The 15,197-nt window shown below is 46.7% G+C and overlaps 2 protein-coding genes across 3 annotated transcripts; one reads left to right on the forward strand and one right to left on the reverse strand.

Annotated features, from left to right (window-relative positions):
- Positions 1-415: 415 nt before the first annotated feature.
- Positions 416-6,022, reverse strand: MLLT11 (MLLT11 transcription factor 7 cofactor). The gene is made up of 3 exons (XM_082832887.1): positions 5,998-6,022; positions 5,317-5,389; positions 416-1,671 (listed from the first exon to the last, which is right to left on the reverse strand). Exon 3 carries the CDS (start codon positions 1,663-1,665, stop codon positions 1,393-1,395), a length of 273 nt encoding a protein of 90 aa, XP_082689013.1. The 5' UTR covers positions 1,666-1,671; positions 5,317-5,389; positions 5,998-6,022; the 3' UTR covers positions 416-1,392.
- A 221-nt stretch (positions 6,023-6,243) lies between these two features.
- CDC42SE1 (CDC42 small effector 1) lies at positions 6,244-13,972 on the forward strand. 2 transcript variants are annotated; one of them, XM_082860820.1, is made up of 5 exons: positions 6,244-6,344; positions 9,484-9,801; positions 10,324-10,434; positions 11,158-11,246; positions 11,517-13,972. In XM_082860820.1, the coding sequence occupies exons 2-4, from the start codon at positions 9,748-9,750 to the stop codon at positions 11,230-11,232; spliced, it is 240 nt and encodes a 79-aa protein (XP_082716946.1). In that variant the 5' UTR covers positions 6,244-6,344; positions 9,484-9,747; the 3' UTR covers positions 11,233-11,246; positions 11,517-13,972. The 2 variants fall into 2 exon arrangements, with proteins under 2 accessions (XP_082716946.1, XP_082716947.1); XM_082860821.1 differs by lacking the exon at positions 6,244-6,344 and adding an exon at positions 6,472-6,522.
- Positions 13,973-15,197: the final 1,225 nt, after the last annotated feature.

Below are 15,197 nucleotides of genomic sequence, written 5' to 3' on the forward strand. Positions count from 1 at the left end.
GCAGATAATGTATTTGGGTTAATTCGTTTATTTTGTTAGGCACCCAGGCTGAGATAATGCAGTGCAGATTTAATGCCATAGGTGCCTTCTGAGGCATCTGGAATTGTTACCTCAGATACTGGTAGTCAGTGGGCAAGCACAAGAGTGGTTGGTTACAGCTTTCTCCCAAAATACTTTAAATAATTTCAAGCTGATTTCACCCTTGTTATCTATCTGTTCAACTTGAAATTCATCATTTTAATGTATAAAGGCTACTCAAACCCTTCCTCAAAGTTGAATATTAGATAAAATATATAAGCTGAACTTGGAAGCAAGGCTAATTTTTGAGATCTATACTGGTTCCTTGTGAAGAGAGAAAACTAGAATCCAGTCCTGGGATTGAATGTCTTTATTAAAGAAGTGATTAAATGGCAGCACAAATCAGCAGCAATAATTTCAGAAGGAGTGGAGACAAGGTGTAGGGTCAGAGTTGATTGTTCATTTCATGGTATCAAGGTAGCTGAAGAACTGTGCCTGAGGCCCATTTGATCATTATTCTACATTGCAAATGCAGGAGGGCAAAACTAAAATACTAAGGACCAAACCCTGGGCCTTTTAGAAACTGAATAATACCCTACAAATTATCATAATAGTCAGCAGAATTGCATCTTAAGATTTGAAATCCCAGTGGTTTTCCTCAGCTAGAGTTTTCAGCCGACAGGAGCAAAACTGTAAAGTAAGCTTGAAGAAGGAAAACCCTTTTGAGAGAGCATATCTATTTCTGAAATGATTCAGTGCTTTCCCCTACTGTCATCTCCCATGATGTATTATTTCCTCTTGTTTTAAACCTTTATCCCCAATTTCTCTGAGAAAAAGTGTATTACAGGAAGGAGCAGGACCACCTTAGCCTTTTAGAAATCCTACAGTTGTAGAGCAGATAATCTCAAACTGAAACTTACAGGGTTTTCATCAACACTTGAAGAAATATTTGTGTTTACTGGCCTGGAGCAAGAAATTAGGAAGGTTTGAGGAATCTCTGAAGCTGATTAAAATGAAGTAAAAAAATCAGTCCTCCATTTTGCACTCCATACTACTCTCTGGTGCCCTCATCAGGCCTGTTTTCTGGAATTAATATCTGGGGGGGAGGAAAGGAATCCCTGTGACCCAATACTCCATTGCTTGAACCCTTTACTTTGTGGCTTGAGGGTTTTTGAGAGAAACTGATAAGAAAGAAAGATAGATAAATTAAATAAATAAATAAATAAATAAATAAATCACAACTCTGGCAGATTCATCAGCACCACCTCAACACAATAGAGGGGAGAGAGCAAGACTGATAGGGTAAAAGGGTGGAAAGGAGGGGCTTGAAAGGGCAGGAAAGGAGGGCAAGGTGGTGGGAGAGAGGTCTTGGGCTTAGAGCAAGTCCAATTCGAAGGAGTGGATGCTGGCAATGGGAGCTCTCCAAAAGTTGAAGGTGCTGTACTCAAGGAGGGCATCGCCTTCAGGGTTTTTCTCCTGCTCTGCTCCGGTTGCTTGCCCCGTTGTTTTGCCAACGCTGCTGTCCTTGATCTTGTAGGTGGATGTATCTGACAGACCCAGGCCTTCCAGCTCCGACAGATCCAGTTCTGGAATGGGCATCCTCCAGAAAAGAAAGGAGCTGTACTGGCTACTCACAGGGTCCCTCATAACTTCCTAGAAAGAAACCACTTATCAGTCTTCATGGTATTGCCACCTCTTTGCGGCCCACGGCCTTTCCTTACTGAGAAACTTTACATCCCCATTTGCCTCTGTACATAATCCAGGTTCCCTAGGACAAGCTTCAGGAATCTTCCTCTATTACCATTTTCTACCATTTCCTAACTCCTCCCCATCTTGGAATGACTTATTTACTGCCTACTGCTTGGGTCTGGTTTTCAAGGCCTTCCAGAATCTGGCCCCATTCTTCCTTGCAGTAGTACGTTCTCTGCTACAGCTGTGCTTATTCCTGTCTTAACTCTCTCCACTCTCCACCTTAAAATACTATCCAAGTTTCAAGACTCCATTCAAGTCCCTAGAGGAATCTTTCCCCTGAACTCTTATTCATATTCTTGATTTCTTCCTGCCTTTCGTTTAATAGGTCATGGTACCTCTGAAAAGGGTTTCCATGATTTTTCTACTTTCTATTTTCCTCCCTGCTTTCTAAACCCTACTGTAAACTCACCTCTTCCTGGAGGACATCCTTAAACTTAACTCAGCTCCATCTACCCTATTTCTTCCAGTATCTCCCACAATGCCTGTAGAGTTTCACCTGACTATATCAGTTTGGGGTTACAGATCACTGTTATACGTCTTGTATGGGGATAATCTTATCTCCTTCAAGGAACTGAGAGTTTCCCCAAGGGTAAAAACCAGTCTACTTTGTACCTTCTTCACAAGTGCTGGGCTTTAAACACAAAAGACACTCAAGGCTGCTGACTAATTTTCCCTTAGTATTTAATACAATGAATACCTTGCCACTCCCATTTAAAACCCCACAGATAAACCTTAACAGCCTATTTCTCTCTAGCCTACCTCCCCTTCAGAACAAAATGCAGGTGCTAAAAGAATTTTTCTATGCCATAACAGGATTGCTTCTCTGACCCAGTGCTAGAATACACCTGATGATAGAGCAAATGGATTAGAAATTTCAGGTAAGGAAAGTAAAGTTTAGTTTGGAAAGAGAAAGTCTTTTAACAGAATTAGATACTTTTCCATGTTTTAATGAGTACTTCTCTCACCTTTCCTGCCCGTTCCACCCACACCCTGAACTTAGACTATTATATCTCCCTGCAGCCCCCACCCTGCTGCTTACTAACCAAGGGAAGGGGCAAGAAGCATTAGTTGAAATGTTCCCAAAGGAGCAGAAAGAACATTCCACTGCCTCCAAAAATAGAACCCCCATTTCACAAGGCCTTCCTCCAACAGAGTCCATTGGCTCTCACCAGGCCTTGAGACTCCTAAATAGTGGCCTTAAGTAGGTTCCACAATGCCCCCATATAATGTGGCAGAAAAAGTAGGCCTTAATCTAGAATACAGTTATGTGTGAGTGTAGGGGCTTTAGGAATGGTAAGTGGGTAGACCAGGATGTTTTTAATGTTAGAGTTACTCTTTTTCTTCTTAGGTTCAAGCTCCAAAATAAACCCTGGGAGCTGAGCATTACTCAGCAGACAAGCTGCTTAAAAGGAGGGTAATTCGAGGACTGTAAAAGCGTGGGGGAGCATGTTGAAAAGGTGAGGTCATCATCCTATGATATTCAGCCCTGATCATCTCCACAGTAATTTGCAGAGGCATGTGCACAGAAAGCTACAAAAAATGTTGTTCCTATCAACCAGCCAACCCTGGCTTGGTCTGGGACTGTAGAGATTGTAAGAAGCAAACCTTAGGCGTCAGCAGCATTATTGACTTCTTCCCATGGGGATTTTTTTAAACTAACAGTACTAGTTGTTTGCCAATCTAGCTGGCTTCTTTTGTATCCCTTCCCTTACCAGTCCCCTCCAGAGTGAGCTTAGTATAATGCTGGGCACATAATAGGCTCTTTAAAAAATAGAATCATGGGGGGAAAAAAAGCATAGAATTTTAAAACTAGAAAACACCTTAGAAATTATCCAGTCAGTTTGGATAGGGTCTCATAATTTCCAGTCTTGATTCTTTTTTGATGTGTTATACATAGATAGTTGCCTGCAGCTTTTTATAATCCTATACCAATATTCTCAAAACTTGCAAGAATTCTTAGTTCCTGAAGAACAGATATTCAGTGGGTTAAGTGTGATTCTGATATGAATGGTGAAAATGCAAAGGCAGAAGAGAGGAAGATAGGATCTGAGAAAAGGAAAAAGCTCTTTGACAAACCGACCCTTTTCTTCAACCAGTATATGTATAAAAACTGTCCTGACAATTCTGAATGTCTGGCAGAGCTTCTCTTGCAATTAAAAAAGGTAAAGGAAATTGTACAAAATATTAACTTAAAAGGTCCAAAATCTCTAGCCATGCCATTGATTCAGAGACGTGTACAGAGTACCAAATGCATTTCGGAAAGGCACTCAATCAAGTATATACAGCATTTAAAATCAAGTCAAGAACATTGACTGCACCGAAAATTGACGCTAAAATACCCGAACATTTTAAATTTAATATAGTATGGATTTAATTCCCAAATACCCAAAATTTGCACAGGGTCCCATTTCAGCTTGCTTTCTCTTCCCCAAATATTTTCTACCCATAGCTCATCTATCTTTATATCTCTCATTTACATATCTTAAAGGGCTTGGACAGTGCCTTGTACCACAATATATGCTCAATAAATGCTTCCCACTATCCTTCATTTTAAATTATTCAGGTATTTTAGGCAAAGGTAATTTCTAAATATCACTGTCTAGTCTTAGAGATACACAATTAGCAAATACATAGCATAAAGTGGCTCTCTCTGAGCCACACAGACACGCCCAGATACCCTTTGTCCACATCCTCAGTGGGACTCTAGGGCCTACCCAACAGGGCCTTGCTGTGTCATGCTGCCACTGTAGAGGGGAGGACAAGGGATGGTGGTGGAGGGGAATGGAACCTCTCTGGCATCTCATTATGTGTCTCATTCTGCTGCAAATAAGCATTCCTTTTCCAGAATCTGCCCCCATACCTAGCTCTTGTGGACTGTACTGGATTTCAATATGGGATCAGGCAGTTCTCCAACACAGAAGCCCCTACCTTCCTACCTCAAACTGCCTCTTTCTTTGGAGAATAGGTTTGGGAATGGGAGGAGACTGTTAAAAGAAAGATCAGGATTAATCTCAATATTATCGCGTATCTCTCTCTCCAAACTCCTTCCTATGGAGACAAATAAGTTTGGGGTGAGGGTAGACACATCAATGGAACACAACAGAAAACATTTGAAGATACAGGGAAGTAGAGGCTAGAGTGGTACAGTAGGACTAGAGATTCATCAAAAAGCTGGGAGAACAAATTGACAGCTTGAAAAGGAAGATGTAGATTACTAAACTGAAGATAATAAAATTAACAATTTTATTATCTTCAGGACAATGTTATAGGCAAACTGACAACTGAAATGAGATAAATGCTGAGAAATAACTACATGTAAATTGTTAGAAATTAATATCTGTGTAAAGGATTATAAGGCATGGATGGAGATCTTAGCAAAGATGTAAAACTGTGAATAACTGCCTATTGTTCACAGCGCCGCCTTCGCTCCTCTTGAACTGTCCCCCAACCCCATCCTCATTTGGGGTCTTCAACCTAACTAGAAGCACCGACTATCTTTTCAGCCCCTTGCCGCCGCCCCACCACTCCCGCCCCGGTTTCGTTTACCTGTTATCAGTGAATTACTAGCGTGTTCCAAAGATGGAGGGAGTACTTCGAGGGCTCCGATGTCTGCTCTGGGCTGGAGAAAAGAAAGCTGTTGGGGCTTTGACGGCTTTGTCTTCTCACTCCCTCTCTGTTCAGTGACTGAGTCAGTCTGCTCAGTCTCCCCCTGCAATGCAGCCCCTCCTAAGAATGGCGGAAGGACTCCCCGCCCCCTCCCGGCCTGACTCGGCTAATTCAAAAGATAGGTTCCAGAACACTTGAGGGAGGGAGACAGGACTAAAGCATCTCCGTAGGCTTATTGGTCTGATTCCCGAGCTCTTCCAGCTCCCCCGTGCAGACTGAGGGTGTAATGAATGAGTAGTTAATTGTCCTCTAATTTTAGGTTTATGGATTAAAAGTCTTGACTCTAGACAACGTGGTTTGTCCCTTTATTCCCCAATTTAAGGATTTCAGGTCACCCGAACTGTTTTTGAGAATCACAAAAATTCTCCCTCGTTACCTCCCGATTTGCCTTCCCACCCTCACACTGGGTAAATAAACCTAGCCCTATTGCATCTGCGGTAGGGCACAGGGACATCGGGGATGCGTGTGCTTCTGCCAATCTCTGAACTCGGTTGGGGCCGAAGGATTTGGGGGCTCCGCTTCCTTTCGCCCCACAACGCCTGACGCGCAAACAGAACGCACGATTCTGGAGGGTCCAGCTTGCGTGCCAGGCCTTCCTCGAGGGTCCGCTTTCCCGGGTTTTCCCGGCAGGGGCGGCGGCCCTCGGGGGCTTCCGAGGCCCCTCCCACGTCCCTCCGTCCTGCAGCGCCACCTCAGTTCAGAGGGGAGCTGTGCGCCCGGCTCCCAGCCGGACGGGTTTCGTAATCGCGTCGCGGCCGTTTCCGCCCTCAGCCAGCCGCACCTCTGCTGCTCCGCCCTCGGCTCCCCCACCGCGCCGAGGAGCGAGCCCGGGAACCCCACGCTGCCGGGCACCGAGCGGGAGCCCCCCACCAGCTGGCGCCGGACGCCTGGATGCCGGAGCAGAGCAGGTGAGGCCTCGGACTCGGCCCCTCGGCCCGTGCGCCCCGCCTGCCCAGTCAGGCGGAGACGCACCGGATGCTGGGGGTGGGGGGGGAGGGCGTCCACGGCTGTCGAGATGCTGGGTCGGTGGCAAAAGGGGTGCGCCGGGTGAGGAGCCGTCCCTGTCCGTGCTCCGGCGGTGCGCAGGTGAGGCCAATGAAGAGCAGAAGGGAAGACGGGTCTGGAGTGTTGGGGGGAGACGGGAGGTGGGAAAAAGGTCTCTTTTGAGACTCGCCAACCTCGGTGCTGCCGTGTGCCAGCAAACTGAAGCAGAGCTGGTCCGGGAAGCTCTAAATCTGAGACAAGCAGCCACGCCAGACAGTGACAAAGTCGGAAGGATTCACAGAGAGGCCCAATCCTAGTTCAAACTTGGGAGGAGCAGAGAATTTCTGGGTAGAGTCCGGGGGTGGGCAGAAATGGAGCCTATGTGACTGAACCTATGGGGCAGGGGGAGTTGAGGGCCTAGGCCTGTTTCCTCTTAAGCCTCCACAAGACCTTTCCTGGGGAAGGGCACGGTTGGTGCTGGGGCAAATGCCTGTCACTTGACTGAAAGTTGGGGTCCACCCCCACTTCTCTAGAGCCCCGCAGCAGCCCTCATGTCTGGAGGTCTCCATAGGGGACCAGCTGCAGCCCTGGGCTCATAGCCAGAATTGCCCGCTCCATTTTCTCAATTCTCTTTCTCTTTCTCTCCAGCTGCTTCTTGTGAAGGCTTGTCAGGCAGCGGGGTAGGAGGCCTTGGGGCTGGAGTCAGCGGGACCGGGAAAACCGGTTTGGGGCTAGAACAGGACCAGGGAACTACCTCTGTACATCCTTCCTCCGTGGAACCTTTCTCCCATCCATTCTCCTGCTCACTCCCCAATAGTTTTAAAACTCTTAAGCTCTCCTGTGACCTTGGTGTCTTTTCCAGCTCTGTATTTCACCCTTCCTATTTGGGACTCAGGCCCAAGTCACAGCACTACTTGGCAGTCAGGGTATGGCCTTATACGATCTAATCCTGACCCCTCCTACTGTTTACCCAGCCCTTCCCCTTAATTGTGGAGTTGAAATAGTGGGTAGTGGGTTCAGGTGCCTCTTCTTCCTGGGCTGACCAGTTGAGGACTTCATTTTTCCTCAACCCACTCTTCTCTAGATATTTTAAAGGAGAGTGGCAGCCAATCACTCTTACTTCCTTTTCTGGCCTGTTCCCCTCCCCCCTCCCCACCACCACCTCGTTCACCCTGCCCAGTCTTCTCCTCACGCTGACCCCACCCCCAGGTTTCAGAGACCCTTATGTCCTGTGTCCTAGGGAATGGAATTTCCTGGTCACTTCTCACCATCATTGGTCATTTCATGCCAAGTCCCACACACACACTTTCCCTCCACCCAGCCCTGGCCAGGTCCGTGGAAAAGGAACAGAAACGTCCTTGTTCCCTCCACTGCCCCTTTCCCTCTCTCCTCCTCCCCCTCTTCTCTCCTTTTCCCTCCCACCATCCACTTCTGTTCACTCAGCTTTGAGCAAGGAGGGTGTTGGGGGAGAGTCCAGTTTCAGTACAGCGTGTCTGGTAGTGTTGGGGGTTTCCTCTGATTCTTCATTGTTTTCTTCATCCCCTCCCACCCCCCCAGCCCTTACCACCCAACACCACCACCAGCACGACAAACCCTGTGACTGACTGACTTCCCCACTGACCACAGCTCCCCTCTCTGGACAGCCGTGTTCTGACTTCCGCCCTGTCTCATTACTCCTCCCCTCCAGTGGTGGGAAGGGAAGTAAGAGAAAGCCTGGACTCCCGGGTCCTTCCATCCCTCAGAAGCTGTGTCTCACTGTTTCTGTGATCTCATCTCAAGGCTGAGAAGAAACCCTCTCAGTTCTTAGATCAGTGTAGGGTGCCAGAGCATCAGGGTTCCAATCTTGGAGGAAGGGGAGATTCCTATTCAGGCTAAAGTGTAATGTGCGTGAAACTGCCCTGTTTGGAATCTTTGAGGTTGCTTGTATTATAGCACTAGGGGAATGCAGTGAAAATAGAGGAAACCTATATGTGCCCTACCCTGGCTGGCAATAATGAAGAGGGGAGGAAGTTCTTCCTTGGACACTAATGCTGTTGGAAAGTGCTCATGTCTGGTTGGCTGATGAAGATTGGGGGTGGAAGTGGTAAGGAGGGAAGAGAGAACAGGTCACAGCATGAGGGGAGGAGGGAGGGAGGGAGGCCCAGGCCCTATGGGGTGTGAGGCAGAGCGGAGTGGCACGACAGGACATGTGAAGAGGGTGGGGAGGCTGGAAAAAGATTCCTCATGGGACAGAAGATACCTGGCACGTGTACCTACAACCTGTGCACAGATGATCTCCACAAGACACACACGTGGACATAGGGTCATGCCACATATGTGCAAACAGGTGCACACAGAGGAGTGCATTGACATAGAACACAGATAAAACAGTGTAGGCAGCCCTCAGGAAGGATCTCAAGGTCAAGTAATAAAAAAACTGTTAAATGGCTTCTGGGAGGGGTTGGATCTCAGTTGAGGGAAATGAGGAGGAAAAAGGGCAGGGAACAGAGAGGGAAGAAATTCCTCACTGTAGGAAGCCTTAGGTTCCAACCTGCTGCAGTTGGTCACCTAGGACCTAGGTAGTCAAGGCCTCTCTTGGTCTTAAAGAAAATCTAGGTGTTCAGGGTAAGGTAAGGAAAAAGGGAGGGTCGGGGTGGAGGCCTTGTTTGTGAGAACAAAAAACCACCATTTCCTCTTCAGAGTCACTTAAATGCCCCTCCCCTTCTGCCTTAAACCCAGGGGGAAGGGAGGTGGAGCTTGTAGCACCCCCAAACTTTGCTCATTTCTGCCAGTATCATTTAGTCCCCTCCCATCCTCTCTTCCTAGCTTCTAGCCCCCTTCCTCTCCCCTCCGTCGGTACCAGCAGCTACTGTTCCGTAACCCTTTGGTGCCCTTTTGGTTGTTTGCCTTTCTCTGAGAGTCAGACTTGGAGGTTCTTATGTTTGGAGAAGGTTAGTGTTGGTTGTAGGACTAGGGCCTTTACAGGGGAGCAGGAAGATACGGGCTCATCAGGAGCCTTCTCAAAGAGTGGGGGAGTGGATTTCTCATTAAAGTTTCTCCTCTCTTTACCTTCTGCTCATCCAGGGTTCCAGGTCTGTGGAAGACGTAACCTCGTGCCTGCTTGCCCATCCCACTCTCCGACCTTGCTAGTCTCTCAGGGTCTGAGACACTGACCTTCACCGCTCAGCTTAAGGGCTCCGAGGACTCCACTTTCTCTAGACCTGTCCAGCTGAGTAAACCCAGGGTGTTGTTACACCTGAGGGGAGTGAGGAGTGGGCGGTCAAGGCACCAGAGCAAGAGCCCTCTGGGGCCTCAGGCAGAGGCGTGAAACTGGAACCATCGGGGAACATGAGTGAATTTTGGCACAAACTGGGCTGCTGCGTGGTAGAGAAACCCCAGCCGGTAAGTCTCCCCCACCCCACCACACAGAAACCAGTTACCGTATACTGGGACATAGATACATCAGTCTAGGATCCACCGTCTAAAAAGCACACTTCTTGCCTTCTTCTCTGTCAGGATAGCTTCTATGGCCTGGCAGGTGTGTACATGGAATAAAGGGGACTGGGTGATGGAGGAAGTGAACAGTCCTAACTATCACTTCTTTTTCCTGTCCATTTTGAGTTGGACAGGGGTTGTAGGTGGAGCTTAATACCTGTCAGTTTTCCCCACTGTTTCCTCATCAGCCAGAGGTGACTTTGACATGTCCTTTCTTTGTCCAGTGTTCACTCTACAGGCCACTGCCCTTACCACCCTGCCTGTGTCCTCTCTCTGTTTATGTTGTTCTAACCTTGCCTTTCATACCCTAGTGATTTCCCTATTATGATGCCGTATCCCCTTTCCCACCAGGCCCTTAGCTTTTCCCTTAGTGGTTTGCAACTCTTCCCTTCCTCCACTGTGATGTAACTCCCTGTCTTCTCCAATCAGAAGAAGAAGAGGAGACGGATTGACCGGACCATGATTGGGGAACCAATGAATTTTGTCCACCTGACTCACATTGGCTCTGGGGAGATGGGTGCTGGAGATGGACTTGCCATGGTAACAAGGGAATGGGGAGAGGTTGATATGAGGTTGTGACCTAGAACTGTGCCCTTTTTTGAAAGTTCAAGCTGGGGGCATAACAGAATTCTCGATGGGAAGCAAGAAGCTAGGATTCTAGTCCTGGTCACAGGCTGCATAAATCTGAGATCTGGCATTTCAAGTCTCTGTCCTAGGCTCCCTCGTCTTTACAATTAGCAGATTTTTCTTCATCGGATGGAGGATATATATGTCTTAATAGTTACTTGGAGGGCTTTTTCCAAAAACCATAACCCTTCTTTCTATTAACTAAGAACTGCTATCTCAGCGCCACAGTAAGTCATATTGTGGTTGGGAGTGTTGGGACAGGGAAAAGGCTGAGCACCTCTATCCTAAGTAATGTTTAATATGCATTTCTGCTCTCAAAATAAGGGAAATGGGCTTGGAGGTAGTGAAGGAATCTTTTCACCAGTTATGAAACACAGATAAATATGGGAGAGTCCTTTGTGAGAGGATCTTACTAGTACAAGACCGACCCACTTTGTCTCATCCTCATGAAGGTCATTGTGAAGGGAGGCACTGAGACTTACTTCCCTTGGAGGAATAGAGATTAGTTTTAACCTTTTCAGATTGATTTTATTGTCAAGGAGATGGGGTCAGCCTCTTCCCTGGAGGGCACAGGGGAGCTCTTTTACTGTGCCATAGGAAGATTTAGGAGAGGGTCTCACGTGTGCTTTTTCACAGACAGGTGCAGTTCAGGAGCAGATGAGATCCAAGGGAAACCGAGACAGACCGTGGAGCAATTCTAGGGGCTTGTAGCTCCAGTACGACTGGTGAGTGATTAGAGAAACCCATCCAACACCTCCAGCCCCCTGCCTCCGAACCGTGATCCTCTGCGAGAATGGGAAGTGAAGGGAGGAAGAAAATTAGAATGGAAGAGTCAAAAAGGTAGGATCCAGAAAGGCAGAGAGAAAGGGATGTGCAGACAGGTAGAAATAGAAAAAAAGAGCACACTGTGGAAATAGTTAAGTGTGAACCAGGTGGTACCCTCTCCCTAAGGTTTTCTTCGAGGCTAATCTTCCTTCTTTTTTTCCTTTAATCAGGTTCCACTGTGTGTCCAGCCTTCACCCTGTCCAGCCCAGAAGAGATGCTGGCCCTACCAGTTTCCCTCCTAGAATCAGTAACCCCAGGGCCCCTCTTTTCCCTATCTGTCTAATAGTGCCTCAAATGGCTTGGGGGCTGGACTCCCTCTACTCCCTCTGGCTGTAGCCCCTCCTGGAGATGGGGTCAAGGCAGCAGGACTGACCAAGTGACTACTGGTTGGCCAGAAGGAGCTCAGCTGAAGCCCTGGACACTATCAGATCTGAGATAGGAGTCTTCTGGGAACTTGGAATGAGTTCCCTTCTCCTGAATGACGGTCTAGGTGCCATATGTTTGTAAACTCAACCTGGAACTCCTTAAATGTGGTGGGTAGGTGAGATTACCAAAGCTGAAGCCGGCTTTGCTGAGAAGCTCCCTACCTCCCTGCCCTTATCTTTCATCCTGGAATGAACTGAAGCAGACGTCAAGCAGGGTCTGGGAGGGTGACCACTGGCTAGTCTACTTTTTCTCTTTAGATCTCAGACTTGAAACTCAGTCCCTCAGTATCTCTCTGCCGATACCAGGGTCTTTCTCTAGGTAGGCCTCTAACCCTATGTTTCTGTAGCATTGCTGGCTCCTAAGATCTTTCCTTTTTTTTTTTAAATTAATTAAAAATTCAATTTAAGATGAGTTCTCTTAATTACCCCCATCCTGCTACTACCTCTATCCTTAACCCCATCCCTGTCAGGAGCCTTATTGTTTCCCACTGGATAAGAGTTAAGAGGTGGGTCTTAACCTGAAGTCTTGGGGATCTGCCTTCTGCCCACCTCCCTGCTGGCCTAGAGAGCAGGAAGAGGGATCTTGGAGAGAAACCCAGACTGCAGCAAAACTAGGAGTTATGTCTCAGGGTAGACTTACTGATCACTGAGAATGGGAGTGGTGGTGAAATAGATAGGTTGAAAACAATCATCCTTGAGTGATCTTAAGATCTTCCGGCATGAGAGCCGGAAGACCTCTAGAGCAAGTTTTCTCAAACTAGGCACTTTTGACATTTTGGGCTGGATAATTCTTGGTAGTGAGGGACTGTCCTGTGCATTATAGGATGTTTAGCAGCATACCTGGCCCACCCTAGTTATAACAACAAAAAATGTCCCCACATATGGCCAAATGTCTCCAAGGGGGCAAAATCACCCCCAGCTGAGAGCCACTTGATATTTTTCTCTCAAATGATTTCCACTTGTTCATCCTAAGCCTGAGTCATGGATGAACTAGGGCCCTGTGTAAAGTAGGCTCAGTAGGGCTGCACATAATCTCCAAACACTTTATTCAGTGTGTTGCTTGTGCTTGCATGGGTTCATGTCTCTGTGATGGACGTGTACTGTGCTTCTCCATCCTTATGCTGTCTGGAGGAGGGGTTCCTGTAGTGTGGAGACATGAACAGGGTATGGGGGGACTGGGGAAGGGAGGGAGTGAAAAACAGTAGAGCCATGGATACCCCAGCTTATCCTCCCCAAATTTTAAGCTCTGTTTCTGTGCCCTAGTCCTAGAACCAGACACAAATAAGACTCAGGGAGTTTTGTCTGAAGACCAGGTCCCACTGCCCACCTGGCTGAAGAGTCTGCTTTAGGTGGGAAAATAATGTAGGAGTCGGGTCTTCAGGCATTTTCAGTTATCTCAGGTGATTTGTTCTGGCCCCTTCCTTGCAGGGTGATGAGGAGGGCAGAACAGATGAGCTCCTGTCTGCTCTGAGATGAGAAGGCAGGGATCTCATTAGCTCAGTAACAGGAAGGATCCTGTTTGATGGTAGTGGGGGTCAGGAATGTGAGAACTAAGATCCACTCTGCTGACTCCACCATCCATCCAGTTTGCCCCCACCTATAGTGACTGAGGTTCTAATTTCAGTGTATTTCCTGCAGATTTGTTTTTAAGTGTTTGAGCTTGGTTATAGAGATACATTCCCAATGTACCCAATTCCAGTCTAGCTAGTTGCTCTGCAAGTAGCTCATCTTGTTGGCCTAAAGTAGCTGACTAGCCTAAGGGTTATACTAGATCTAAAGGGTTAACAGGATAGGGCAGAAAGATGGGGGAACTCCTGGAATCTCCAGTCACCCCGATCTTGAGCCTTATTGTACTGCCTATTCTTTTTTTTTTTTTTCGGCCACACCACGCAGCACGCAGGATCTTAGTTCCCGGATCAGGGATCGAACCCACGCCCCCTGCAGTGGAAGCAGGAGTCTTAACCACTGGACCGCCAGGGAAGTCCCTCTACTGCCTATTCTTTAGACACAATCTTTTCTTTGGTGCTCTCTCACCTTTAGCTACCTTCTCTAATGTGTATGCTACCATCACTTTAACAATATTTAGAGTGATGGGAATGGGTTTGAGAGTCATAATTTATATTAAAAATTGTTGGACTTTTAAATACATTTTCAAATAAAAAAAGTTTAAGCAAAATAGTCCCAGAGTAATCACTACAGGTGTGTGTTGGGTTAAAGGGTAGACGTGGTTAATGAAGGCAACTCCTAGAAAGTGGCTGTCATGGAATTTTGTGCTGACCTTGCCCTTTCTGAGGAGAGAAGGCCAAGTGTCCTGAAGGCAAGGAGAAGATAACCATCACCTCCCAAGGGCTCAACTCATTGTTCTTCCTGTTCCTTTTTCTTGGCATTCATCTGAGATTTTTCAAGTCTTTAAAGAAGTACTTGTTTAAAAACAACTTTGGAAATGAAGAAGATGAGCAACTTGTCAACATTTTTATCCTGGGGGATAGTGGAAGGGACCAAGCCAGATGCTGCTAGCTACACAGTTCAGTCTTAAGGTTCAAGAGATTTATGGTCTCCCCACCTTTCTACCTTTGTAGAAAGACACAAGACCAAACAATATATTTTTTTTCTAGTTTTGTTTTTCTGTACTAAAAATATCCAGTGGGTGCTGGGATTGAATGGGGAGGAGAGGTTGAGATGCTGACACCTCCTCTTGTGGATGAAATGGCCGTTACCTCCGATTTCTGTTTATCTGGGTAAGGAAACGAAATAGAGAAAAGGGAAAATATAACCACATCCATATTCTTTTCCCCTCCTTGCCTCATCTCCCTCTCCCCACAAACCCTCATTCCCTTAACACTGCTGCCCACTATTTATGCTTCTTTTTTATATTGAATAATGGTATTAGACACAAGGAGAAAGACAAAACCAGAAACTGACAGAATGACCAAGTATACATTTTATTGTCCTCCTTTCCCCAAAGGTCCTGTCATCCTGAGACCTTAAGAATATTTTATCAGGTTGATCAGGAACTTTGGTAGCTCTTTTGGTAAAGTAGAGGACAGTCCTTCCCTGAGAATTCTTAAGTTTCTGGGAATAATCCCAGGAGGACAGTTCTTTGGGTTAGTAGTGGTTAAGATCATCGGCACTAGTGTCAAACAAACCTGGTTTAAATACTGCTGTGACTCCGCTACTTACTTTGTAAACCCCCTGTTTCTTTATCTGTAAAGTGGGAATAATAATACCATAGTGTTGTTGTGAGGACTGATCCAGGTAGAGTGCACATAAGACCTCAGATATTGGCAGCTGTTACTGTTAAGCTGCGTTAATAAGCTGAAAACTACGAAATTTTCCACATCCATCAACTATCTCCACATCAAGAGTTCTTTATGTATCTACAATCTTAACAGTTTGGTCAATAATCATCTAATGACCTACATGTTG

Source organism: Leucopleurus acutus (assembly GCF_964270905.1).
Source record: "Leucopleurus acutus genome assembly, chromosome: 2".
NCBI classification, from domain to species: domain Eukaryota; kingdom Metazoa; phylum Chordata; class Mammalia; order Artiodactyla; family Delphinidae; genus Leucopleurus; species Leucopleurus acutus.